The sequence below is a fragment of the Hylobates moloch genome, unplaced genomic scaffold, assembly GCF_009828535.3.
Source record: "Hylobates moloch isolate HMO894 unplaced genomic scaffold, HMol_V3 SCAFFOLD_12, whole genome shotgun sequence".
Taxonomy (NCBI): Eukaryota; Metazoa; Chordata; class Mammalia; order Primates; family Hylobatidae; genus Hylobates; species Hylobates moloch.
Window position 1 is genome coordinate 20,405,375 of NW_026652287.1, and position 25,988 is coordinate 20,431,362.

The 25,988-nt window shown below is 41.9% G+C and overlaps 1 protein-coding gene across 1 annotated transcript in view; it reads right to left on the reverse strand.

Moving 5' to 3' along the window:
- Positions 1 to 3,278: 3,278 nt before the first annotated feature.
- PTPN11 (protein tyrosine phosphatase non-receptor type 11) overlaps positions 3,279 to 25,988 on the reverse strand; it is a 93,575-nt gene continuing 70,865 nt past the window's right edge. The window contains exons 12-16 of the mRNA XM_032168619.2: positions 24,586 to 24,653; positions 23,914 to 24,065; positions 10,898 to 11,010; positions 8,367 to 8,468; positions 3,279 to 7,348 (exon numbers count right to left, since the gene is read on the reverse strand). Coding sequence (XP_032024510.1) covers positions 8,399 to 8,468; positions 10,898 to 11,010; positions 23,914 to 24,065; positions 24,586 to 24,653 — 403 coding nt within the window. The 3' untranslated portion in view covers positions 3,279 to 7,348; positions 8,367 to 8,398. The remainder of the gene's footprint in view (positions 7,349 to 8,366; positions 8,469 to 10,897; positions 11,011 to 23,913; positions 24,066 to 24,585; positions 24,654 to 25,988) is intronic.

The window sequence follows — 25,988 nt, forward strand, 5'->3', positions numbered from 1 at the left end:
GGGTTTGGTGGCGCACGCCTATAGTCCCAGCTACTCGGGAGGCTGAAGTGGGAGATCACTTGAGCCTGGCAAATAGAGGTTGCAGTGAGCCAAGATCACACCACTGAATTCCAGCCTAAGCAACAGAGTGAGACCCTGTCTGAAATAATAATAACAATAATAATAATAATAATAAAATATCTTTATTCCTAAACTCAAAACAAGACAGAACCAGAATTCAATAGGCAAAAATGCCAAAAGACATGAAGAATTCCCAGAAAATCACATGAAAACCACATGCAAAGACGCTCAGCCTCACTTTAAAGAGAAATGCTGCTGGGTGTGGTGGCTCACGCCCTATAATCCCAACATTTTGGGAGGCCAAGGTGGGCAGATGACTTGAGCTCAGAAGTTCGAGACCAGCCTGTCCAGCATGGCAAAACCCTCTCTCTACAAAATATACAAAAAATAGCCAGACGTGGTGGTTTGCGCCTGCAATCTCAGCTACTCGGGAGGCTGAGGCATGAAAATTGCTTGAACCTGGGAGGCAGAGGTTGCAGAGCCAAGATTGCCCCACTGCACTCCAGCCTGGGCGACACAGCAAGACCCTGTGTCAAAAAAATAAAAAAAAGAGAGAGAGAGAGGGAGCCGGGCGCAGTGGCTCACTGGTTCACGCCTGTAATCCCAGCACTTTGGGTGGCTGAGGTGGGTGGATCACCTGAGGTCAGGAGTTTGAGACCAGCCTGGCCAACATGGTGAAACCCAATCTCTACTAAAAATACAAAAATTAGCCTGATGTGGTGGTACATGCCTGTAATTTCAGCTACTCAGGAGGCTGAGGCAGGAGAATCACTTGAACCTGGGAGGCAGAGGTTGCAGCGAGCTGAGATCCCACCACTGCACTCCAGCCTGGGGGACAGAGTAAGCTCAGGTGACCCCTTCTCTGAATTCTAAACTCACTATAATTCACTCCTCTATGCAACCATCAATTTAAGTTAATAATCTTATCATTGTCTATTCTAATCAAATGACAAATATTTGAATATACATGTCTCCCTGACTACACTGAGCTCCTCAGATGCATGAACTATTTTATTCATCTGCTTCCCGATGCCTAACCGTTATTGGGGATTTAATCTTTGCCAAATGGAAAATTTGGATCCCAAACAAACTCTGTTTAGTTCAGTGTATCTATGGTCTTACCAGGTAGAAATGACATCATGTCTGCGCATCACATACAATTCCTTTGTCCGTAAACTGCTCACAGATCTTGCAGTATGGTATTGCTTTCTTGTAACCCTTATGTCAGTAGCTATATTTTCTATCATGATGATATGTGAGGATTTAAATGATCTGACCTCCAATGACTTGAATATTATCAGCTCACTGGTAACTGTCACCACTGACAAAATAGCAAATCTCTATTTCTGGCTCATCCCATTTGCAAATTCAGTGTTTGGAAACTTAGCTAGTTCCTAGGGGAAAAATAACAGCACCTGTGAAATCAAACCATTCACTTGAGGTCACAGTCCCCTTTTTGCTACCCCCTCGTAGAGGCGAAGAGATGGATGAAAGCATACATGTCATATGAGCCAACAGTAGACCCTCACACCGGAAGCTTTTTCATTCACAAGATGACCACGTTGAATAATTCCTTATCTCTCTGTCCACATGATTTATTGCAGGGATTCCGGCTCTGCCTTTAATGTACTCATTTTCTTGGGAACTCTTCTTGTGAGTAGGAACTACACAAACAGAAGGTCATTTCATGGCATGGCCAAGGACAAGATATTGTCACTGCCCTCTAACATGCAATCCAGGACCTCAAGAAGGATTATGTGGAATGAGGTGTCTCCAAGCAATATTGTGTACGGCACCTCTTCTGAAACCCAAGGGTAATCACCAAAACCCCATAGTAATCCTCTGGTGCGATACACACTCTTAGCCCCTCTTCATGGCTCTTATCTTGTTTGGACCTAGTCGTCTCACTTCTGTCTTTTGTCTTGGCTCTGGGCAGCTTCAGGAACTGCCTTCTGATGTGTGCAAGGCCTAGCTCCCTGGTAGACAGGCACCCTATCAGGTTGTTTCGGGCAGTATTCCTCCCCAGGGCACAGGTGTAGTGCCTGGTATTTTGAAGGTGCTCTCTTATTTTTATTTATTTATTCTTTTGAGAGAGAGTCTCACTCTGTTGCCTAGGCTGGAGTGCAGTGGCGCAATTTTGGCTCACTGCAACCTCCGCCTCCTGTGCTCAAGCAATTCTGGTGCCTCAGCCTCCCAACTAGCTGGGATTACAGGCATGAGCCACCATGCCCAACTAATTTTAGTATCTTTGGTAGAGGCAGGGTTTCGCCATGTCAGCCAGGCTGGTATCGAACCCCTGGCCTCAAGTGATCCGCCAGTCTTGGCTTCCCAAAGTGCTGAGATTACAGGCATGAGTCACTGTGCCTGGCCCATGCTCTGTATTTCTGAATGGAGAGGTGACAGGACTAACAAACTAAACCAGCTAGATTTGATTAGATGCATTAAACAATTCAGATGACACTGAGAGGGGGGTCATAGTATTTTACAGTGTAAATAAGTAATCCAAATCATTCTTTATATTTCTAATAAAGAATAACCACCTGTTTTGCTGTCTATAAAATGGTTTCTTTCTGCCCATGTCAATGCACACTGTTGTCAGAACAAAGTGGCCCTGTTGGTATGTGACCTAAATCTACTCTAAAGGAAGAGCTGATGTCCCATAGCAGATAATTTACTACTCCTCCAAGCCTCCTTACCATCCCTTTACTTCTTATTCCCACCTAATACTATTTACATTCAGTTCTGTGTGTTTTCTAACAATTTCCTCTGTGTGTGTGTGTGTGTGTGTGTGTGTGTGTGTGTGTGTGTGTGCGTGTACACACACATATACATTTTTTGGGGGGATGCAGTGAGAGTAGGTGAGAAAGGGTCTCACTATGTTACCCAGACTGGTCTCAAACTCCTGGGCTCCTGGGTTCAAGGAATCCTCCCGTCTCAGCCTCCAAGTAGCTGAGATTACAGGGGCGCACCACCATGCCCAGCATTTCTTCTATACTTTACACAGACTATACTTTTTACTCTTGATTTACTCATATGTTCTCCCAAATAGAACTCCCTATCTCCTAAAGCTATTTCTACAGGAAACACTCAATGAATTCTTGAGGAACTCATGCCTTTATTCTATATTCCAAGTCACTTCTAGATAAGAGCTGCTAAATGTCAGTATTTTGCCAGTGTGAGAAGTGGAGTGACCAATAATCCCATTTTTTTCCTGGACATTTCTGATGAAGCAAACGACAAATGCCATCATATAAGAAAATGGTTTTATTCCTAATTTTTAGTTCCCATACAGTTTACAAATACACTTTTACTCTGATAATACAGCTTTGCAACTAGCAAAGCAGTTGCGCTAACACCCATAAATATAGGTGGGGAGACAATTAACATCCACTAATGTTTCTCTACATAAACTATTCTTTTAATGTCATTTTTTTAAAAACAGTTGCAAATAGACTACATAATATATGCGGGCAAAAAGGCAATTAAGTGAATCTCTTGAAACACTAAATGTATAATAAACAGCATATTATCAACATTTACATGATTCACATCAAAATGATGACATCCTAAAACGTATTCCTTTTAAAGGATAGATTTATCAATAAAATATTACATATCTTTTAATACTCTGGTACAATACTTCATATACTGCAGGAAAATTAATTGTAGGTCTAGTCATCAGCTTAATCAGGGATCCTTTTCCCATTAGCTTTTATTAATAAAAGAATCACAATTAGGTCATAAATAAACAGGCAAATTATTAATTACATGATTTGAGGCTTAGGATGAAAACTTGTCAAAATTAGTTTGATATACAGCAAAGTTATACAACACACTAAAACCAACTGTTCAATCGTTTTTGCCTTGTGTGAACTGCCCGTAGTGAAAAAGGAAAAAATTTTTAGTGATGAAAGATACAATAAACTATATTTTGGAACTTTTCAAGAGGAAGAAAGAAAAAAGATTTCAACAAAATTAAGGGCAAATACAGATTCTAACAAAGGCATCCTGACATCAGGGAGGCCATGTGCTTGCTGTATGTAAAACTTGATTCCCCAACAACATACAGAAAACAAAAGCTGCACTGGCTTTGTAGTTATGTCTACAGTCTAAGTTTCCCTTATGGATACTAAGCTACAACAAAACACTTCACAATTGCAAACCTTTCCACATCCCCCTGAATTAAAAATAACTCAAGATGTTATTAGTTCTTAAAATCCCCAATAAAATAACCTCTAAAAATAATCTTGACCATTTTCCTGGCTGTTTCCCCGAAGCAACTTGGCTCTTTAAAGAATGCGCACACACCAAGAAAGTCCTACCCATGTCTTTTCATCCCCATTTAGCCACATTTGAAAAGACCTTGGTTTCAGTGGGAGAGATGACCATAAGTTTCAGAAGGGCCACACACTGGACATGAAGTGCCTTTTAGTTTTTTTAAAAAAAAAGTTACTAAGACTGTGAAATTTGGCTTTTTTTAAAAACTCTAATACCATGTGCCAGATAACTCTTTCACCCCAAAATATAAAATCCTATGCTTATAATTTTAAAATCCTCAGTGAGCTATGGAATATTGTGTATATTTAATACCCACCAGCAACCTAGAAGTAGATGGCATCCATGTGTCTGTCACACCGACTTTCCAAATAACCTCATTCACCCATTACTGACTGCTCTGGCCCTGGGCTCTCTGACTTCCTCAGAAACTACCTCTTTGGAAGTTTCCTTTCCACAACTTTTTTTTAAACCTGCACCTCGAGCTTTCTCCATCATCCCAGCCTCTCTGCCTGATTCCATCTCATGTAAAGTAAACTTGTCTGAGAACCTGCGATCACCTTTTATCAAGCACATGATAAGCCGTAGCAACCTAGGGACTATGATAACTCTGGCCTTGGCCTAAGTTTACATAAGAACATGATAGTTTGCTAAACTCGTGGAGGGAAATCTAAATGAAATCAATATCTTATAACAAAACTAGCCAAGATCAGTTATTTCCATTGTGAGTATAAAAGCAACTGATCTTAAGCAACAGGCAGAGATGTTAATGCAGAAGATATATTTGTACAATCAAACTCTTGTGTGCTGGTGAAAGACTTTACCCCTAATGTCAAGTCAAGACAAAACCAAAGAAAAATGGAGAATGAGTTGATGTAACAATGCGATAAAAAGAACAGGATTCAAGCTTCTTGCTGCAAATACTGAACTGGAATCTTTTTCTTTACAAGTTTGACTAGAAGACAGCAGTCACACTTCCCTAATAAGGGAATACCTTCAGGCCACACCTGTGTTCTGAAGCAATTCAAAGTTCAAGGAATATTGGGGGGTGAAGGTGGGGGCTGATATACATTTTGTCAGTGAGAATGGCAGCCAAACTACCTCAGAGTCTCAAGAGACTGAGAGACCTCAGAAAGGAACTACTACCAGGGCTGGATCTAGGCCTTCCTTTCAGAAGCCAAAGTCAGAAGAATCCAAGGAGGCCATAACTTCACGGCAAAGATGCCATAGCATTATTACCGTCACAAAAGTCAACCAATGATATTTTCATTGAAATATCCACACTAGATGATTCAACATACGAGGCAAAGAGGGATGTCTTTGGAGAAGGCACTTAAGGCAGAACATTAGCAAATCTTACTGGCTGGCTAAAACAAAAATGAGCTCATTCAACCTGGCTAGAGGCCTGTTAGGGCTGTTCCTTCTCACTGTGGCCTGACTAAAACCCAGTGGCATTAAGAGTCACATTTCCCAAGTATGGGGATGCCCCAATGGGGTGGTGCTGCTCTCAAAAGTCCTGTGTCCCTAAACACATCCATCCTCACAAGATCAGTTTCCCCAAGTGCTGGTTCCAAAAATAGGCTCGGGGTGGCAGAAATCATTCAGGAAGCATCCTGAAGGCCCTCTCTTTATTTCTTAGTCTGACTTTCAGCTTGTCCCAGCTACTGTAAGCAGCTTCGGCTTCCCAAGGTCACTAGCAACTTCTACTTTTGCTAATATCCTTGGTTTCCTATGGCACTGGTTGTGACCGTCTGTTAGACTAGTGGCCCCCCACTTAACTGCACCTCTACTTCACACCCTTTTCTTGAATCTGAGCTGGGCTTGTGACTTGTTTAGTAACTAGAGGGCATACCCCAGCTCTCTTCTGATTAGAAAAAATCATCATCATCATCATCATCATCAATAGAGGGAAGTAGAAGGGATACTGTGATAATTCTGGACTCAAGTCTTCGAAGGCCTGGCCATTTCTGCTTTTGAGCTCTTGGGAGCTCTGAGCTGCATGTGAGAGGTCTAGCTACCCTGCCAGCAAGGCCACTGAAAGAGACTACACGGAGAAGGAGAGACTCAGGACTGCAGGCAGAGAGAGAAGCCCAGCCATCCCAGTCTCTCCACCAACCTGCTGACCACATGAGTGGCCACCTGCAGGCTGGCAGAAGAACAGCCCAGCTGAGCCCAGCTCAGATTGACGAACAGTTGGGGGTGGGTTTTTTTAAGCCACTAAAGTTTTTGGGGTAAGTTTGTCAGCAACATTTGACAACCAAAAACACTGATAATTCATAGATGCCTTTTTTCTAAGTACAAGACAATTACTCAAATGCAAAGAAAATATGGCAAACGTTTTCCCACCACAAACTTCTCAGTCAACAGCCGAACTATAATTGGTCAACGGCTGGAAAAAAAAAAAAAAAGCCATACCTCTTACCTTAATTCATAAATATCCATGATTCTTTTTCTATGATTCTTTAATGCCAGTGCAAAAGTCAACTTCTGACAGTCTCAGGCACTGGCTTAATTCTCATTTGGCCAAAAATAGAAGCCATCAAAATGAATTATCCACTACTGGAGACATGATGGTAAATGAGATTGTTCTCACTTTTCTAGGACGTTGTTACTTAATTTTCCCAAATCATTTCTTCTTATCATCCTCAACAATGAGGAAAAAAAAAATTAAACTGGTTAAGGGTATAAGAAAAAAAAAAGCCTATTACTAGAATTTGAATCCCCATAATCTGCAAAATACAGTATACAATTTAACTGCTTCCTCAATTTAAAACAAATTCTATAAAATATAATGTTGTCTACATTGTAGAGATGATTTCTTCTTATCTGAGGATGAGTAATTGGGAAGCAGGTATTGTTGAGTTAAAATACAGTGGTCTTTAAATGGTTTCAAATTTTGCTTATCAAAAGGTAGTCAACCACAATGCAAGCCTTCCAAATCCAAATTCTGTCTTCACATAAACTTTCTTGCGTCTGTTCTTGATCTTTTTAGGGAGAGGGTGAAAGTCCACATCTGGGGAAGAAGTAAGTTAGAGTTTTTAAGGAATATATATCTAAAAGGTTAACAAAGCATTAGGTGATTTTAAGGTAGACTTGAAGCTTTTAACTACACTACCCACTGAAGTGGAATTTCGACATGAAATACTGACACTGAGTGTCTTTTTTTTTTTTTTTGAGATGGAGTTTCACTCTTGTGGCCCAGGGTGGAGTACAATGGCACAATCTTGGCGCACTGCAACCTCCGTCTCTCCTACCTCAGCCTCCTGAGTAGCTGGGATTATAGGCATGCGCCACCATGCCCAGCTAATTTTCTATTTTTAGTACAGATGGGTTGGTCTCTACTATTTTAGTTGGTCAGGCTGGTCTCAAACTCCTGACCTCAGGTGATCCTCCCACCTCGGCCTCCCAAAGTGCTGGGATTACAGGCATGAGCTACCATGCCCGGATAAGTTTCTAATTTATCATGAAAACATACATCACATACTTGGGTCACACTTAAAAAACGTAATTGACAGGGAGGCGACATATGGGAGAGATGAATTTCCAGCAGCAGAGCTAGAAGGGATGTAGGTGACCCAGTCGGGGGCCAAGTGGTCTAGCACCCCATGCCACACAGCCGGTCAGAGGCTGACTGAAATGAGAACTCAGGCTTCCTGACTCCGAACCACCCAGTGCTGAGTCCCGATGCTTCCCAGATCCCTACAGATCATCCCCCAGCACAGCCTGGGTTAACCAACTCTAATAAAAATTGCAGGAACAGTGACACCTGCACTCCACCACCAGCATCAGCCATTTCTCTGGAATAAGTGCTAGCCTTGCCTCATGCAGAATTAATTCTGTGTTTGATTTTAATGTTTAATGAACTCTACACTAAAACCATCTTGGAAAAAGAAGTACAGGGAGAGGAAAAAGGAGCCTGGTTTATAAAACTCAATTATGGTACACTTTGCTAAAACATTCCAAAATTGCTTGCCTGCTTAAAAACACTGCCAATTATATAAACAACCAATAGAGTGCTCGCATTTAAATACCTATTTCTGTGCTGAAGTTTTGGCAGGTTTTCTCATCTGAAACTTTTCTGCTGTTGCATCAGGCCCACGTTTTCATAGACTCTAGCACTGTCTTCTCTCATTCTGGAGAGAAAAGAAAAAGACATTTACAAAAATGTAGACCACGCTGTTTAAGCTTACATGATATCTATAAAATACATACTACATTCTTTGGGCACCAGATATGGTACAGACACAGTTCCTGTGCCTAGGACCTGACATTCCCAGGGAGAGAAGAGATAGCCACACAGCAATATAATTACAGAGGCAGAAGTGAAATAAGGCTGGGCGTGGTGGCTCATGCCTGTAATCCCAGAACTTTGGGAGGCCGAGGTGGGTGGATCATGAGGTCAGGAGTTTGAGATCAGCCTGGCCAATATGGTGAATCCCGTCTCTACTAAAAATACAAAAATTATCCGGGTGTCATGGCACATGCCTGTAGTCCCAGCTGCTTGAGAGGCTGAAGCAGAAGAATCTCTTGAACTCGGGAGGTGGAGGTTGCAGTGGGCAGAGATCATGCCACTGCACTCCAGCCTGGGCAACAGAGCAAGACTCCGTCTCAAAAAAATAACAGAAGTGTAATAAAAGCCTCAAGTCCTGGTGCTCCCTGGGGTCTAGCAGAAAGCAGGTTGTTTTAAGGAGGTCTGTAGGATGAGGCATTTGGATTACACTATGAAGAAAGGTTGGAAATGCACACATAGAATGAAATCCTATTCATTTCCAGTAGAGGGATCTGAACAGGCAAAAGCTCCAAGAAGGGAAAATACAGGAGCAGGCAGGCAGTGATGAGAGATCTATTTAGCCCCAGCTCAGGTTATGTGAAGGCAATGGGTGGTTTAGGGCCTAGGACAGAGGGCCAAAGCATCAAGATCCCAGACTCCTTTCTGCTGAGCAGGGAGGTGACATCAGAGCAGTCCAGGAGAGTGAGGAACCCAGCAGCTGGGGGGGCCAGGCTGAGAGGGGCTCCAGGACCAGTGTATCCTGGATCTGAACCCTACAAGGGGGATGACGGGAATGAAAGGCAGACAGGCTGTCTGTCACAGGCATGCCACTGGTACTGAGGGAATCATGACAGCTGACTCAGTCATGCTAACAGGAGGGAAGAGCTGTCTGGCAAGGACTCAGAACCCTGGCATTCCAGTTCCATTGCAAATTATTGCAGAGAGCAATTTAAAATATCAATTTTCCCAGGCAGTCCACTGGGAAAGAAAAGAAAAAAGGTAGAAAGAAGTGGCAGCTTGGAGGAGAAAATACCTCTGCTGTATAATTTCATTTCAATGTTAAATAGAAAGCAAATGTTAATACAAACCTCATATATGCCACCTAAAACATTTATATAGAATATTAAAATCTGCAGGGGTTTAAAAATCCACATCGGAAGCAAACAGAGAGATTCTTAGGGAAAAATAAAAGGTAAATGTTATACTAGCAACTGACTTTCGAATATATGGAAAAATAATAACTTACAATTGCTATTCATATACTCAATTTAACAAATGCTTTCCTACCATGTTTTAAACAAGGAGTCGGGAAGGATTTCTGGGAAGGACTTGAGAGTCAGTATTTTAGGCTCTATGTGCCATACATGGTCTCTGTCACATATGAGTCTTCGGGCTTTGTTTTGTTATTGGGTCTCTGTTTTGTGTTCTTTTGTTTTACAACCCTTTAAAACCATTAACGGGCTATATAGTAACAGGCCATGGCCCAGATCTGGCCTTGCGAGCTGTAGTTTGCTGACTCCTGGTTTAAACACCCAAAGTAGATTTCTGTTGACTGGTGGCAAATGAGCAGATCATAGCTGGGCTGACACATTAGTGGTCAATTTATTTACTTTTATTTTGCAAAGAGCCTTAACACATCATTAAGACATGTGACCTTCCTTTGTTACAATCCCCAGCCCATCAAAAGAAAAATTAGATTCTTCTTGGAGAACCACCACTTGATATACTTAAAATCCCATATAATCCTAGCTAGCATAGCAATCAGCCTTCAGTTTAGGAATTTATTTTATTTTATTTTATTTTAGACAGAGGCTCACTCTATCGCCCAGGTTGGAGTGCGGTGGCGTGATCTCAGCTCACTGCAACATCCGTTTCCTGGGTTCATGCAATTCTCCTGCCTCAGCCTCCTGAGTAGCTAGGATTACAGGTATGTGCCACCATGCCCGGCTAATTTTTGTATTTTTAGTAGAGACAGGGTTTCACCATGTTGGCCAGGCTGGTCTCGAACTCCTGACTTCAAAGTAATCCATGAACCTCGGCCTCCCAAAGCGCTGGGATTACTGGCGTGAGCCACCGTGCCTGGCCAGCTTAGGAAAATTAAAATGTGGTTGAGATAGCATTAACACAATCCATAGATATCACCAGTCACAGATACACTAACAGTGGGGCAACAGGAACGTGCACCAGTGAAAGGCATGTGCTACAAACTTGTGTTTTTTTGTTGTTTTTGTTTTTTATACCTTTTTAAACCACCATGACCAGGTAAAAAGAATTTCCTTCAGCACTACTTACTCTGCACAGGGTGGCGTTGGAGTACAAGGCGGGAGGGGGCTCTGATCTCCACTCGTCTGGTCCGCTAGAGAATACTTAATATTTGTATATTCATGCCCTTTCCTCTTGCTTTTCTGAAATTTGGAAGAGTGCACATGTGAGGGACAATGGTTATTTTAAGGGGATAAAAAGCAAAAAAGGTATTTTGCCCAAAAAAAGAAAAAAGAGAGAGAAAGAAAAAAAATTGATAGATGGGTTGAGAATACTGATACATTGACCAAATTGTTAGGGGATTCACCTTCTCAAGGTAAATACAGAGTAGGAGTGAAAAGTACTTTTGAACCACAGAATTTGAAAGCACAGAGTCACGCATTAACTACTTACTGTACCGAACCAAATGTCCCTGTTTCTACAAGAGAATTCACACTTTCTTTGCCACATTAGCATCTAATCATTTCATAGTTCACGTGGAACACATTTCATGGTTTTTCAGGTAAACAGCTGGGAAAGGAACTCCGAAAATAAATTCACCCCAACTAGAAATGGCACACAAGAATGAAAGACGGTAGCACTCTTATCAGAAACAATAACACACTTCATTGTATCTCCCCTCACCCCTGGAAAAGACTCTGGCACCTTTTTTGTTTGTTTGGAGACAGAGCGTTGCTCTGTTGTTCAGGCTAGTGTGCAGTGGCATGATCTCAGCTCACTTAAACCTCCACCTCCGGGGTTCAAGCGATTTTCGTGCCTCAGCCTCCTGAGTAGCTGGGATTACAGGTGCCCACCACCATGCCCGGCTAACTTTTTGTATTTTAGTAGAGATGGGGCTTTACCATGTTAGCCAGGCTGGTCTTGAACTCCTGAGCTCAGATGATCCACCCGCCTCAGCCTCCCAAAGTGCTAGGATTACAGGCATGAGCCAACACACATCCGACCCATCTTTAAAACTTTATTTTTGGTTCTGATGATACCCTGGAGGGAAAAAGGCAAAGAAAACCAGCAGTCATGCAGTCTCATCTAAGATGTGGAGTGAACTATATTTGGTAGGACATCCAGTTAGGTGGTTTGTCACCCTTTTCTACTCCTATAGGCACCTGGAAACAGCCAACTCTGAAAATCTAATCCATCAGATGAGCATCATTATCTAATGTTGACTTCACTATAGGATTGCCCTTAGGGTAGCCATATCAAATACTAATGTACAAGCTAGGCCTGGTGGCACAGGCCTGTAGTCCCAGCTACTCAGGAGGCTGAGGCAGGAGAATTGCTTGAGCCCAGGAATTCAAGGCTGCAGTAAGCTATGATCGCACCACTGCACTCCGGCCTGGGCAACAGAGCAAGACTCATCTCTAAAAAATAAAAAATAGGGCTGGGCATGGTGGCTCATGCCTGTAATCCCAGCACTTTGGGAGGCCAAAGCAGATGGATCACTTGAGGTCAGGAGTTCGAGACTAGCCTGGTCAACATGGCAAAACCCTGTCTCTACTAAAAATACAAAAATTAGCTGAGTGTGGTGGTGCATGCCTATAATTCCAGCTACTCAGGAGGCTGAGGCATGAGAATCGCTTGAACCTGGGAGGCAGAGGTTGCACTGAGCCAAGATCAGGCTACTGCACTACAGCCTGGATGATGGAGTGAGATGGTCTCAAAAAATAAAAATAAAAAAAAATTTTTTGTCTAATACTATTTGCCTCTGTTAAAGTAGCCAAACCAATTTATTAAGTGATAAAGCAGTCAGTAAGAACTTACAGCGTAGGGAACAAGCTAAAAAACACACATCCAAAGCAAAAATATTTTGTTTGGTTTATATACTATTTTAATTTTTTGAACAGCCATTTTCTTCAAACAAAAAGACTTGTAAATAACCATTCCTAATAGCAGTCATAAATGTTTAGCACTGAAAAATCTTTGCCTATATAAGAAACAACCCTTAGAAAGATACAATATAATTCAAAATTAAATATTAAATGGAAGAATTGGCAAGAACTTTTGTTTGGTTTTGTTGTTGTTGTTTTTGAGATGGAGTCTCGCTCTGTCGCCCAGGCTGGAGTGCAGTGGTGTGATCTCGGCTCACTGTAGCCTCTGCCTCCCAGGTTGAAGCAATTCTCTGCCTCAGCCTCCCAAGTAGCTGGGATTACAGGTCTGCACCACAACACCCAGCTTATTTTTGTATTTTTAGTAGAGATGGGGTTTCATCATGTTGGCCAGGCTGGTCTCAAATTCCTGGCCTCAAGTGATCCGCCTGCCTCGGCCTCCCAAAGTGCTGGGGTTACAGGCATAAGCCACCACGCCTGGCCCTTTTTTTTTTTTTTTTTTTAAAGAGACAGGGTCTCACTCTGTCACCCAGGCTAGAGCACAGTGGTGCAATCATAGCTCACTGCAGCCTCAAACTCCTGGGCTCAAGCAATCCTCCCACCCCAGCCTCCCAATAGCTACAGGAATATGCCACGCTCAGCAAAACTTTTTTTATTTTTTGTAGAGACGGGGGTCTCATTATGTTACCCAGACTGGTCTCAAACTCTTGGCCTCAAGTGATACTTCTGCCTCCGCCTCCCAAAGTGCTGGGTTTACAGGCATGAGCCACCATGCCCAGCCAGCGGAGAACATTATTTTAAAACTTATCCCGCCGGGCACTGTGGCTCATACCTGTAATCCCAGCACTTTGAGAGGCCAAGGCAGGTGGTCACTTGAGGTCAGGAGTTCAAGACAAGCCTGACCAACATGGTGACACCCCGTCTCTACTAAAAATACAAAAATTAGCCGGGCATGGTGGCGCACGGCTGTAATCCCAGCTACTCAAGAGGCTGAAGCAGCAGAATCACTTGAACCTGGGAGATGGAGGTTGCAGTGAGCCGAGACACCACTGCACTCCAGCCTGGGTGACAGAGTGAGACTCCATCTCAAAAAATAATAATAAAATAAATTTTTTAAAAAATAAAACTTATCCTGAGGTTTAAAAATCTCAACTCACTTTTTAAAATAAAAATTTTAAATATATAATAAATAGAAACTGAGGAGTAAAACTGCTTTTTTACTCGATACTTTTTTAAAAGTAAATTTTAAAAACACATGACATGAGATCTACCCTCTTAACAAACTGTTAGATGTACAGTATTGTTAACTATATACCCACTGCTATATAGAAGATCTCTGAAGTTTTTTGTCTTGTATTAGTGAAACTCTATACCCATTGAACAGCAAATCCCTATTTCCCCCTCCCTACTCAATACTTCCTTGAAAATAAAACTCAGTATTTCTATTAACACATAAAGTGATTACAACAGAATTTTCTAGTGTGGAATAATTAGTACAAATGAAACAGGAATTACTTCAATGACTCAAAGGAATCCAAGGAAAAGCATTAAAATGTTGAAACTTTTTAGCTTATGTAGAAGACCAAGAAATAAAACAGACTCACAAATCAGATGGGCTTATCTCAGTACTGTGACAGCCCAGGCTGTGTTATAGATCAAGAGAAATTCTCAGGGAATAGGGATTGTTTTGCTTTGATTTGTGTTTGTGGAGTAGAGGGTAATGTGTTTCTGAGGCCTAGAAAATAATCTGAAATTGATCTGTCTCCACCCAAATTCAACGTCACAGCACAGTAACCAAGCCTTCTGCAATGTTTATAACAAATCTTATGGCCTTGCCAACTGACACACACCCAAGATTGAGAGAAAGGATTGATCGCAAGACTCCAAAATCATCTGGTATTAAGTATCTTTCCATGTGAAGTAACTGATTACATTCATAAACCTTAAATTACAAAAAATCCAAAAGCCAAGAGCAGGAAGAGAGGGTAAAATGAAAACACTTGCCTTGATTACAGAGCAGCCTAGACTACTTGTCCAGTGCACTCTGGGTTCACATTTGAAGACTACAAACACCGTGATTCCTTCCACTATCCAATCATGAAATCTTGCTGGTTTTACTTCGCCCTGTGCTCACTGTCAGTCCTGCCCATCCTGACCAAACCATGACGGGTTCTCACGTGCAGCATTTCAGCAGCTCCTCACGGGCCCCTGCAGCTGCTCAAGCCTGGTGCCCACCCATTCTTCACTCTCAAGCCAGGGTCCTCTTTCAAAATGAGGGTCTTTTTTTTTTTTTTTTTTTTTGTGAGACGAAGTCTCACTCTGTCACCCAGGCTGGAATGCAGTGGCACAATCTCAGCTCACTGCAATCTCTGCCTCCCGGGTTCATGCGATTCTCATGCCTCAGCCTCCCAAGTAGCTGGGACTAGAGGCGTGAGCCACCATGCCCAGCTAATTTTTGTATTTTTGGTAGAGACAGGGTTTCACCATGTTAACCAGGCTAGTCTCAAACTCTTGGCCTCAAGCGATCCATCCACTTCAGCCTCCCAAAGTGCTGGGATTACGCGTGAGCCACCACACCCGGCCTAAAATGAGTATCTTTTTATGTCATTCCCCTGCTTCAGACTCCTCGGTGACTTCCATTTCCCTCCAAATAAAGTCTAAAATCTGTAATATGGCCTACAAGCCCCACCTCTCCCTCCAAACTAAAAAATCTGGTCTCAGCTTACTTTTCCAATCCCCCCATCATACTCCACATTGCCCCCCAACTCCTTCTACTCCAACCATGCTGGATTTATTTCCATTTCAGGAACACAACTACTTAAATATTCCCAGTGCCTGGCACAGTACAACCTACTTTAATTAATGCAGGAATGAATGAACAAGTATGAAAAAACCTTTTCATTGGACCAAGGAGATGAACGGAGCTGTGTGAAGAAACAGTAGGGCACATGGGGGCACGGCCTCATGTTAACTCAAATTTTACATCTGGTAAAACTTCAGTTCCATGAGGCAACAGCCATGGCTATCTTCTTCATTGTTACAACCTCAGCATCTAATCAATGTCTGCAACAGAAAAGGCACTCAAATATTTCTCAAAGGAATGACACCAAACAAAAAGAAAGTGTCTAATAAAATATGAGCAGCCAAATAGCAAGTGCCACACAAGGCCAGTTTAAATCTTGCTCGTTTAATGTTGCAACAACTCAAATTCAGCCTGTGCAATCCCATTTCTATTCTAGCTCTGCTATCATTATGGAATTTTTTTTTTTTTTGAGACGGAGTCTTGCTCTGTCACCCAGGCTGGAGTGCAGTGGCGCAATCTCGGCTCACTGAAACCTCTGCCTCCCAGGTTCAAGTGACTCTCGTGCCTCAGCCTCCAGAGTAGCTGGGATTACAGGAACATGCCGCCACGCCTGGCTAATTTTTGTATTTTGTAGAGATGGGGTTTTACCATGTTGGCCAGGCTGGTCTCGAATTCCTGACCTCAGGTGATCTGCCCACCTCAGCCTCCCAAAGTGCTAGGATTATAGGTCTGACCCATTACGGAATTTTTAAAAGTAATTTTTGTCCCACAATATGATTCGCTCAGAGAGAACACTGTTCAGATCTCTGTATACTGAAGTGTAGAGACGCTACCTGTGTTGTATGTATTTCCTTCAAACAAGAAGTACCTAGTTGGCAAATACAATTCTCACACGGATATAGGTTAGTAATTCTGAAATTACTTTACACCTATACCAGGGTTGAGCAAATGAGTAGGTAGATTGGTGATAATGAGACTGGGGTTTCTCCCTGTTAGAGAAAGACGTCACAAATAAGCAAGAGGAAGGCAAGAACGAGCCCTGCAGCAATGGATTAGAGTCTGAGACATCAGTATGAACTCATGTTTAGCTTAATATATATACAGATGGCCAGATAGAGAAAACAATTATAGATATATGTGAATCCATGGATTCATATACAGCCATATGTTTTCTAGCTCTATCTGCTGAGAGGGACTAGAAGCAGTGATTCCAGTAGCAATGAGCATACCCAACACCCAGACTGGTTTCTAAACCCCCGTCTAAAGTAAAAGGAACCAGGGCTCCATAGAAAAATGCGATGACTCTAGGGCTGCGGCAGGGAAAAATATAAGAGGAGCCTGGAACATCTTTTATAATGCCAAAGTAGAGAAGCACTCAGAAACAAGAGGATGGGGACATGTCAAAGGACACAGGAGCCAAACTGAAGAACCCCCCAGTGACCAAAGCTGTTACAATTTGAGCAAGAAAAATAGATTATAACCTAAAGTATAAAATAAATATACATGCATCTCTATCAATATAAATAATGGAATAAATAAATGGAGAGAAGGAACAAATCCTTCTTACAAAAGGACTCTAAATAACATATATAGAAACTAGTCATTCCAGTTTCAATTAAGCTCCAAGAGATGGAGCTTTATTTCCCTTCTCTTGAGTATGGTCTGAACTAAATGACTTTCTTCCAAAGAATTGAACAGGGAAAGGGGAAAAAAGTACGGGCAGTCCCCAACTTCATGATGGTTTGCCTTATGGTTTTTTTTATTTTATGATGGTACAAAAGCAATACAACCCTTCTGTTTTTCATTCTGAGTACAGTACTCAACACATTACATGAAATATGTAACACATTATAAAACAGGCTTTTCATGAGATGATTTTTCCCAACTGTAAGCTAATATAAGTGTCCTGAGTACGTTTAAGGCAGGCTAGGCTAAGCTGTGATGTTTAGTAATTTAGATGCATTAAATGCATTTTTGACTTATGATATTTTCAATTTAAAATGGGCTTATCAGGCTGTAACCCCATCACCCCATCATAAGTTAAGAAGGATTTGTAATTATGCAGTGAGAAAAATCTGGCAGATACTAACTAAACAAACTGACAAGTTTAACATCACCAGGCCATGTTGATAACATTTACCTCCAAGTGATGAGAACACTTAACAATATACCTCTGTGGTATTCTTCCCAAAAATCCATTACTCAAGTCTAATCATAAGAAAACGTAAGATTAAACACAAGTTGAGGGATATCCTACAAGATATCTGACCAGTACTCTTAAAAATCGTCAAGGTCATGAAAAACAAGGAAAGCCTAAGAGGCTGTCACAGATTGGAGAAGACTACAGAGACAAGTGACCAAACTCAATGTGTGATCATGAATTGGATCCTGGAACAGAAAAAGGATATTCGTTGGAAAACTGGCAAAATCCAATTAAACTCTAGAGTTTAGTTAATAGCAATGTATTGATGTTAATGTTTTAGTTTTGATACATGTATCATGGTTAGGTAAAATGTTAACTTCAGGGGAAAGTGGATGAAAGGTATAAGGAACTCACTCTACTATACAGAGATATGTATAATGCTCCTCGACTTTATGGGGATACATCCCAATAAACTCATCATAAGTTGAAAATATCACTAGTCGAAAATGCATTTAATGTATCTAACCTACCAAACACCACAGCTTAGCCTAGCCTACTTCAAACGTGCTCAGAAAACTTACATTAGCCTATAGGTGGGCAATATCATCTCACAATACCTATTTTAAAATAAAGTGTTGAATGAAAAGTGAAAAACAGAATGGATGTATTGCTCTCAAACCATCATAAAATCAAAAATCGTAAGTCGAACCATCATAATTCAGGGACCATCTGTACACATATGTGAGGTTTTAGAAAGAGGGAACTCAAATAGAGCAGTAATTGATCAGCTAATTAGCAATTCAAAGAACATTGTACCAGTACAAACAAGTAGACCCAGTGCCCAGATCTTGGTTTCAAAATACTACTCTTCACTAAAAGGAATCAGGTTCCTTTGAAAAATGGCTGGGAAAGGAGGAGATGAGCCTAGACCATCTTCTAAAGTCTAAAGAAGTGCTTGAAAATGGAAACAGATCAAAAGGACAGAGTACCCAATCTGAAAAGGTTCCCACTAGCCAAATTCAAGTCAATTCAAGCAATAACAACAAAAATAGTAGTAAGGTGCCCATTCTGATAAACATGAATAAATAAATGAGGGAGAAAGAAAAGCCCTTCCTTATAGTAGGCTTGCAACTAAAAACAGAAAAGGGAATGATGAACCTTAAAAGTTCTAGAAGAAAGCATATGGGGAAAGCAACATGACAATGGTCATGGCAATGGTTTTTAGGATTTGATACCAAAAGCACAGGGAACCAAAGTAAAAATAAACAAGTGGAACAACATCAACATCCAGGCTAAAGTGCAGTGGCACCATCTTGGCTCACTGCAACCTCCGCCTCCCGGGCTCAAGCGATCCTCCTGCCTCAGTCTCCCAAGTAGCTGGGATCACAGGTGTGTGCCACCACACCCAGCTAATTTTTTATATTTTTGGTAGAGATGGGGTTTCACCATGTTGGCCAGGCTGGTCTCGAACTCCTGACCTCAAGTGATCCGCCCTCCTCAGCCTTCCAAAGTGCTGGGATTACAGGCATGAGCCACCGTGTCCAGCGGGAATATTATTTTTAAAAAGAAAAAAATCCTGTCATTTGCAAGAACATGGATGACATTATGCTAAGTGAAATAAACCATCACTGCCTGATGTCATTTGTATGTGGAATCTAAACCAGTCAAACTCATAAAAACTGAGGTTAAAGCAGTGATTACCAGGGGTTAGGGGTGGGGAAAACAAGGAGACTTTGGTCAAAGGGTACAAACTTGAAGTTACATAAGATGAATACATTTTGGAGATCTAATATACAGCATGGTGATTATAGTTAATCATAACATAATGTGGCTGGGCATGGTGGCTCATGCTTGTAATCTCAGCACTTTGGGAGGCCGAGGTGGGCGGATCACCTGAGGTCAGGAGTTCGAGACCAGCCTGGCTAACATGGTGAAACCCCATCTCTACTAAAAATACGATAATTAGCCAGGTATGGTGGTGGGTGCCTGTAGTCTCAGCTACTTGGGAGGCTGAGGTGGGAGAAGCACCTGAACCCAGGAGGCAGAGGTTCCAGTGTGCCAAGATCATGCCACAGCACTCCAGCCGGGGTGACAAAGTGAGACTCCATCTGAAAAAAAAAAAAAAATGTACACTTAAAATTTATTAAGAGTGGCCTGGCACAGTAGCTCACGCCTGTAATCCCAGCACTTTGCAAAGCCAGGGTGGGTGGATCATTTGAGGTCAGGAGTTCGAGACCAGCCTGGCCAACGTGGTGAAACCCCATCTCTACTAAAAATACAAAAATTAGCCAGGTGTGATGGCGGGCACCTGTAATCCCAGCTACTGGGGAGGCCGAGGCAGGAGAATCACTTGAACCTGGGAGGTGGAGGTAGTAGTGAGCCGAGATTATGGCACTGCTCTCCAGCCTGGATGACAGACCAAGACTCTGTCTCAAAAAAAAAAAAAAAAAAAAAAAAGTAACTGAGATGTTGGATGCATTATTTAACTCAATTTTGATAATCATTTCACAAAGTATACATATATCAAAATATCATGGTGTACACTTTATATACAATTTTTCTTTGTCACTTTTAAAAGCTGGGGAAAGGCAATGATGGAAACAGAAAATTGCCATTTGGCAAATACCACAGTAATAATTTTTTCAGGCAAGAATTTAATCAATGAATATAAAATTAGTAGGCAAAAAGTATTATGAGAGCCGGGCGCGGTGGCTCACGCCTGTAATCCCAGCACTTTGGGAGGCCGAGGCGGGTGGATCAGAAGGTCAGGAGATTGAGACCATCCTGGCTAACACAGTGAGACCCCGTCTCTACTAGAAATACAAAAAATTAGCCAGGTGTGATGGTGGGTGCCTATAGTCCCAGCTACTTGGGAGGGTGAGGCAGGAGAATGGTGGAGGCAGAGCCTGCAGTGAGCCGAGATTGCGCCACTGCACTCCAGCCTGGGAGACAGTGCAAGACTCCGTCTCAAAAAAAAAAGTATTATGAGAAATAGGTAATTTACGCAGTCTCCAGTATCTACCGACAAGATATTAACTTAAAAGGGAAAAATAATAACTTTATGGACAAGAGATTAACTTAAAAGGGAAAAATACATTTTTTCCTACGCCTGTAGTCCCAGCTACAGTTTGCTCAAGTAACTTTATGGTGGACAAATTTGACAGACACCACCTTATTCAAGTGATCAAAGTTAACACCACTAGTAATGAACCAGATCAACAGTGTGCACCTGATGTGATGTACTAAGAAGACTACAACAACGTTTCTGTGACAGTTCTGCCAAAAATGCATGACTAGAACATAGTCAAGAGAAAACACTGGACAAATCCAAACTGAAAGGCATTCTACTAAATAGCTGGCCTAAACTCTTCAAAAACATCCAGGTCATGAAAAATAAAGAATGACTGAGAAACTGTTCCAGATTAAAGAGATTAAACATACTAATAACTGGCCAGGTGTGGTGGCTCACGCCTGTAATCCCAGAACTTTGGGAGGCCAAGGCAGGAGGGTCACTTGAGCCCAGGAGTTCAAGGCCAGCCGGGGCAACACGGCGAAGCTCCATCTCTACAAAAAATACAAAACTTAGCCAGGCATAGTGGTGCACACCCGTGGTCCCCAGCTACTCGAGAGGCTGAGGTGGGAGGATCCCCTGAGCCCAAGGAGGTCAAGGCTGCCATGAGCCATAATTGCACCACTGCACTCCAACCTGGGCAACAAAGTGAGACCTTGTCTCAAAAAAGAGAAAAAAGATACATTATAACCAAATGCACTGTGTGACCCTGGACCCATAAAAGATACTAGCAGGACAAACTGGCAAAATTTGAAGATGGTCTGTAGGTTAGATAATAGTATTATATCAATGTTAGTTTCCAGATTTCGATCATTGTATCAAATAATTGTGACATTGGTTATGTAAGAGAACGCCCTTATTTTTAGAAAATACACACATTTTAGAATGTGTAGGCTTAGATTATTTATTTTTTAAAATGAAATGATATTTAGAGACAAAGGGGTATAAATGTTTGTAACCAACAAACATTTTACTTTTTAAAATTTACATTTTTAATTTTAAACAGAGAGAATAAATGAATGATAAAGTTAAGTGTGCTAAAAACTTAACAGTCAGGAAATTCCACAGACCGCTTTTGTAAATTTGAGGGTTTTTTTTTTTTTTTTCACTACTGTAGTTGGAAGTTAACAAAAAAGTCTACCTCCAAGGAACTGGCAGAGCATGAGAACTGTTTATAAAAACTTGAGAATTTTCTCAATCTTGCTTCGTTTGCACTTTCCCCTGGATTCCCACATCTGATTTTATATTCTTCCTTCCTTGTGCTGTTTCTTTTCTTCCTTCTCCACAGCTCTTCACCCATCATTCCTTTTTTTCACTGATCCTTCTTTAGCAAATTGTTTCACTCCCAAAGGTCCTGAACACTTCATAATTTTAGAAATTACTATTTTAGAATAACCAATTATCCTGAATGAGTTTTGTTCTTTTGCTTCATTTATAAATCAGCTGGGTTTAATGTTATGTCTGCCATTTAAACTTTCTACTAAATTAAGTACTTCTTTACTTTACCACAATCAGCCAGCGAGCCAGTTCCCAGATTGATTCAAACTACACAATGCAGTAAACTATATATTGCAGGATTTCATTTTTAAAAATAAATAATCGCAGCCTACACATTTTTAAAACCCAGAGGTCACTGGGCTCAGTGGCTCACACTTGTAATCCCAGCACTTTGGAAACCCAAAGTGGGAGGGTTGTTTGAGCCCAGGAGTTCGAAACTAGCCTGGGCAACATAGTGAGACCTTGTCTCTACAAAATGAAGATAAAAAAATTAGCTGGGCATAGTGCCACAAATTTGTAGTCCTAACTACTCAGAGAGGCTGAGGCAGGAGCACTGCTTGAGCCTAGGAATTCGAGACTAGCCTGGGCAACATGGCGAAACCGTGACACTACAAAAAATGAGAAAATTAGCTAGGTGTGGTGGTGCATGCCTGTAGTCCCAGCTACTTGGGATGCTGAGGTGGGAGGATCGCTTAAGCCCGGGAGACTGAGGCTGCAGTAAGCCATGATTGCACCACTGCACTCTAGCCTGGGCAACAGAGAGAGACCTCTCTCTCAAAAAAAAAAAAAAAAAAAAAAAAGACATCCCTGAACATGCTCCAACTTGTAGCAACTATGTTACATTCTCTTTGTATTTACCAGGAAATCCTTCTCTTTGGGCAACTTTTTGCCTAACTATTCTTGGGCCAAATTAAGTACAATGGAAGACATATATAAAATAAGGTAACCATCTAAATATTTCATATCACTTAATACAAATTCAGATTTAAAGCACTGAGGTTCAAATTTTGACCTTACGTTTCTATACATACACTGTTTCTGAAGATGTCTATGTACAATAAAACAATCCCGTATGTCTGTGTGGACTGAAAACCTACTAAACTAATTAGCAGGTACCTTACTTTGGCCAACCAAACTTTGATAACGTGGCTGCTATTCTGCTAGGCTAGAAATCTTTCAAATATTGGTAGGAGGTCCCATTCTGAAAAGAGCTCAGCATTTGGAGAAGCTGAGTTCTCTGGAAGGCAACGAGCAGAGTAATGCGGGCACTCGCCACTGATGTTTAGACACCACCCCATCTGCAGCATGGCAATGGGGTTTAGGGGTGGGGGAGAGAAGCACAGCCCCTAAAAGAGCAGTTCTCCTCATTTCCTTCATCTCAGCATATTCCTAATTAACTCAGCTTTGTGCCTGTTATGAATAGCTTCAGATGGAAAGGCTCCAATTCCACATTCCTCTTCATTATGCACAGCTTATTAAAATTGAAGTTTCACTGTTTCCAACTCGACCAAATTAGTGGTTCAAACTGCCTTGCGCTATTAAGAATGAGGCATTCGTTTTAAAGGATGGAATCAGGATAAACATGGCCTGGATCAAGGCCGGAACAGGCTAGAAACTTCAAGGCTTTGAGTTTTACGCTTGCCACGTGAGCCTGAGAACGTGAGAACCTTTCTGCATGGCAGTTCTTCAATCTGGCAGGCCAGGCTGATAGGATGGTGCCCTTCCCTAAACTCCTCTGCAGTGAAAAATCAGAGCTGAGAAGTAGAGAATAATTAACAGTTTCCAGAGGCCCTTTTAGTTGGGAGTTTGTTTCCCATTCCCAAATCAAACAGTTGTCTATCAGAGCCTGTCCTCTTGCTCAAAAGGAGAGCGTATCCAAGAGCCCTAGCAAGAGAATGAGAATCCGCATGCCAGCCCTTAGGCTGGTACCTGCTCTTCTTCAATCCTGCGCTGTAGTGTTTCAATATAATGCTGGACCGCCATATAGATAAATCGGTACTGTGCTTCTGTCTGGACCATCCCTGACCTCTGAGACCGCACCATCTGGATGGTTTTGGGAACGTCAATGTCGCAGTCAACACCTACGAAAGAAACATCATGAAGAATAAAGAGAAACTGCAGAGCCAGGATGAAGTTGTTTAATGCACAACTTTTAGTGGACTCAGAGACAATGCTAATTTTTTTTTAGTCTTTGCTGTTTTAACTGAGCATGTTGCAATGGCTACAGTGTTGAACTTCTGACCAATACCAATGATCCCAGAAAACTACATAAATAACAAAGTGGCAGAAGTCAGGATTCCCTCACTTTCCAACAAATCACCCCATACTGTAAACAAGGTCAGGTGGCTGGATAGCGACCACCACTGTGTATGCAACAAAAGGCCATGGCAGTGGGTTCTGCAGCTCCTAGACTTCATTTTATGCCAAAAGCTCAAATAGTGTCACTTCTGTTCTCAGGCAGACACACTGAAGTCTTCAGCCCAGATTTTTGTGAAAAAAAATTTCCCATTCAACCTCTCTTCCCCAGGCTGTTTTCATGAGCACTTTCCTTCCATAAACTAAAAACAGAAACTGTTGCTTCTTGCCCGCCAGATGACCCACCTTTCTCTCTGATGATGTCAATAAGAATATCAATCACGATGAACGTCCCTGTCCGGCCAATTCCAGCACTGCGGGCAGAAGGACAAAAAGCAGGGACAACAGAATCATTCATGGGGGTTTCAGACTCAAAACCAAGCCATTAATATTAACAGAAACAATGTCTACTCTTGGGAGCTATTTACAAAATTGTCTATTTATGTTTGAAAATACGTTAGCAAAAAGCACAGGGCTTTGGAGTTAGCCCAAACCTGCTCTTGGAGTTCAGCTTCTCCAGTACAACGTGCCTGAGGTAAGTCCCTTAACCTCTCTGACCCTTAGTTTCTGCATCTGTGAAATGGGGACAACAGCACATACCATACAGAGTGCTGGTTGGACAGAATGAAACAGGAATCGTATACAAAAAAATACATCAAAATTACTGAAAGAGCGCCAGGTGCAGTGGCTCTCGCCTATAATACCAGCACTTTGGGAGGCCGAGGCAGGAGGATCACTTGAGGCCAGGAGTTCCAAACCAGCCTGGCCAACACAGCAAAACCTCGTCTCTACTAAAAACATAAAAATTAGCCAGACATATTGTCATGCACATGTAATCCCAGCTACCCGGGAGGCTGAGACATGAGAATTGCTTGAACCCAGAAAGCAGAGGTTGCAGTGAGCTGAGATCGCGCAATTGCACTCTAGCCTGGGTGACAGAGTAAGACTCTGTCTCAAAAAATAATAATAATAAAGTTATTGAAATAGAAGAAGTAAATAATTTAAAAAATTAAAAACAAAACAAAAAACATTGTGCTCAGAGGCTGGCTCAATAAATGGTAGCTTCTTTAACAACTGGACAAATAAAAAGTTTCACATATATCTACTTGCCCAAGAAATGAACGAGATTTAGGAAACCCAATATTCCCCAATATAATCATGAAGCCCAAACTGGAGAATCAGCAGCCCACAGACTCATTACAGAGGTCACAGCACAGCTTCCATCAAAGGCCTTGGTGGAAAGTGGCTGGAATCTTGTGAAGCAAACAAATATAGTGTTAGGGGAGAAATATATTTATGGTAGAAGAGAATAGAATGGGCCGGGCATTGTGGCTCACACCTCTAATCCCAGCACTTTGGAAGGACAAGGCAGGTGGATCACCTGAGGTCAAGGGTTCGAGACCAGCCTGGCCAACATGACAAAACCTTGTCTCTATTAAAATACAAAAATTAGCCGGGCGTAGTGTCAGATGCCTGTAATCCCAGCTACTTGGGAGGCTGAGGCAGGAGAATGGCCTGAACCCGGGAGGCAGAGGTTGCAGTGAGCCAAGATGGCGCCACTGCACTCCAGCCAGGGCGACAAAACAAGACTCCGTCTCAAAAACGAAAAAAAAAAAAAAGAGAGAGAGAGAGAACAGAATCACAATCAA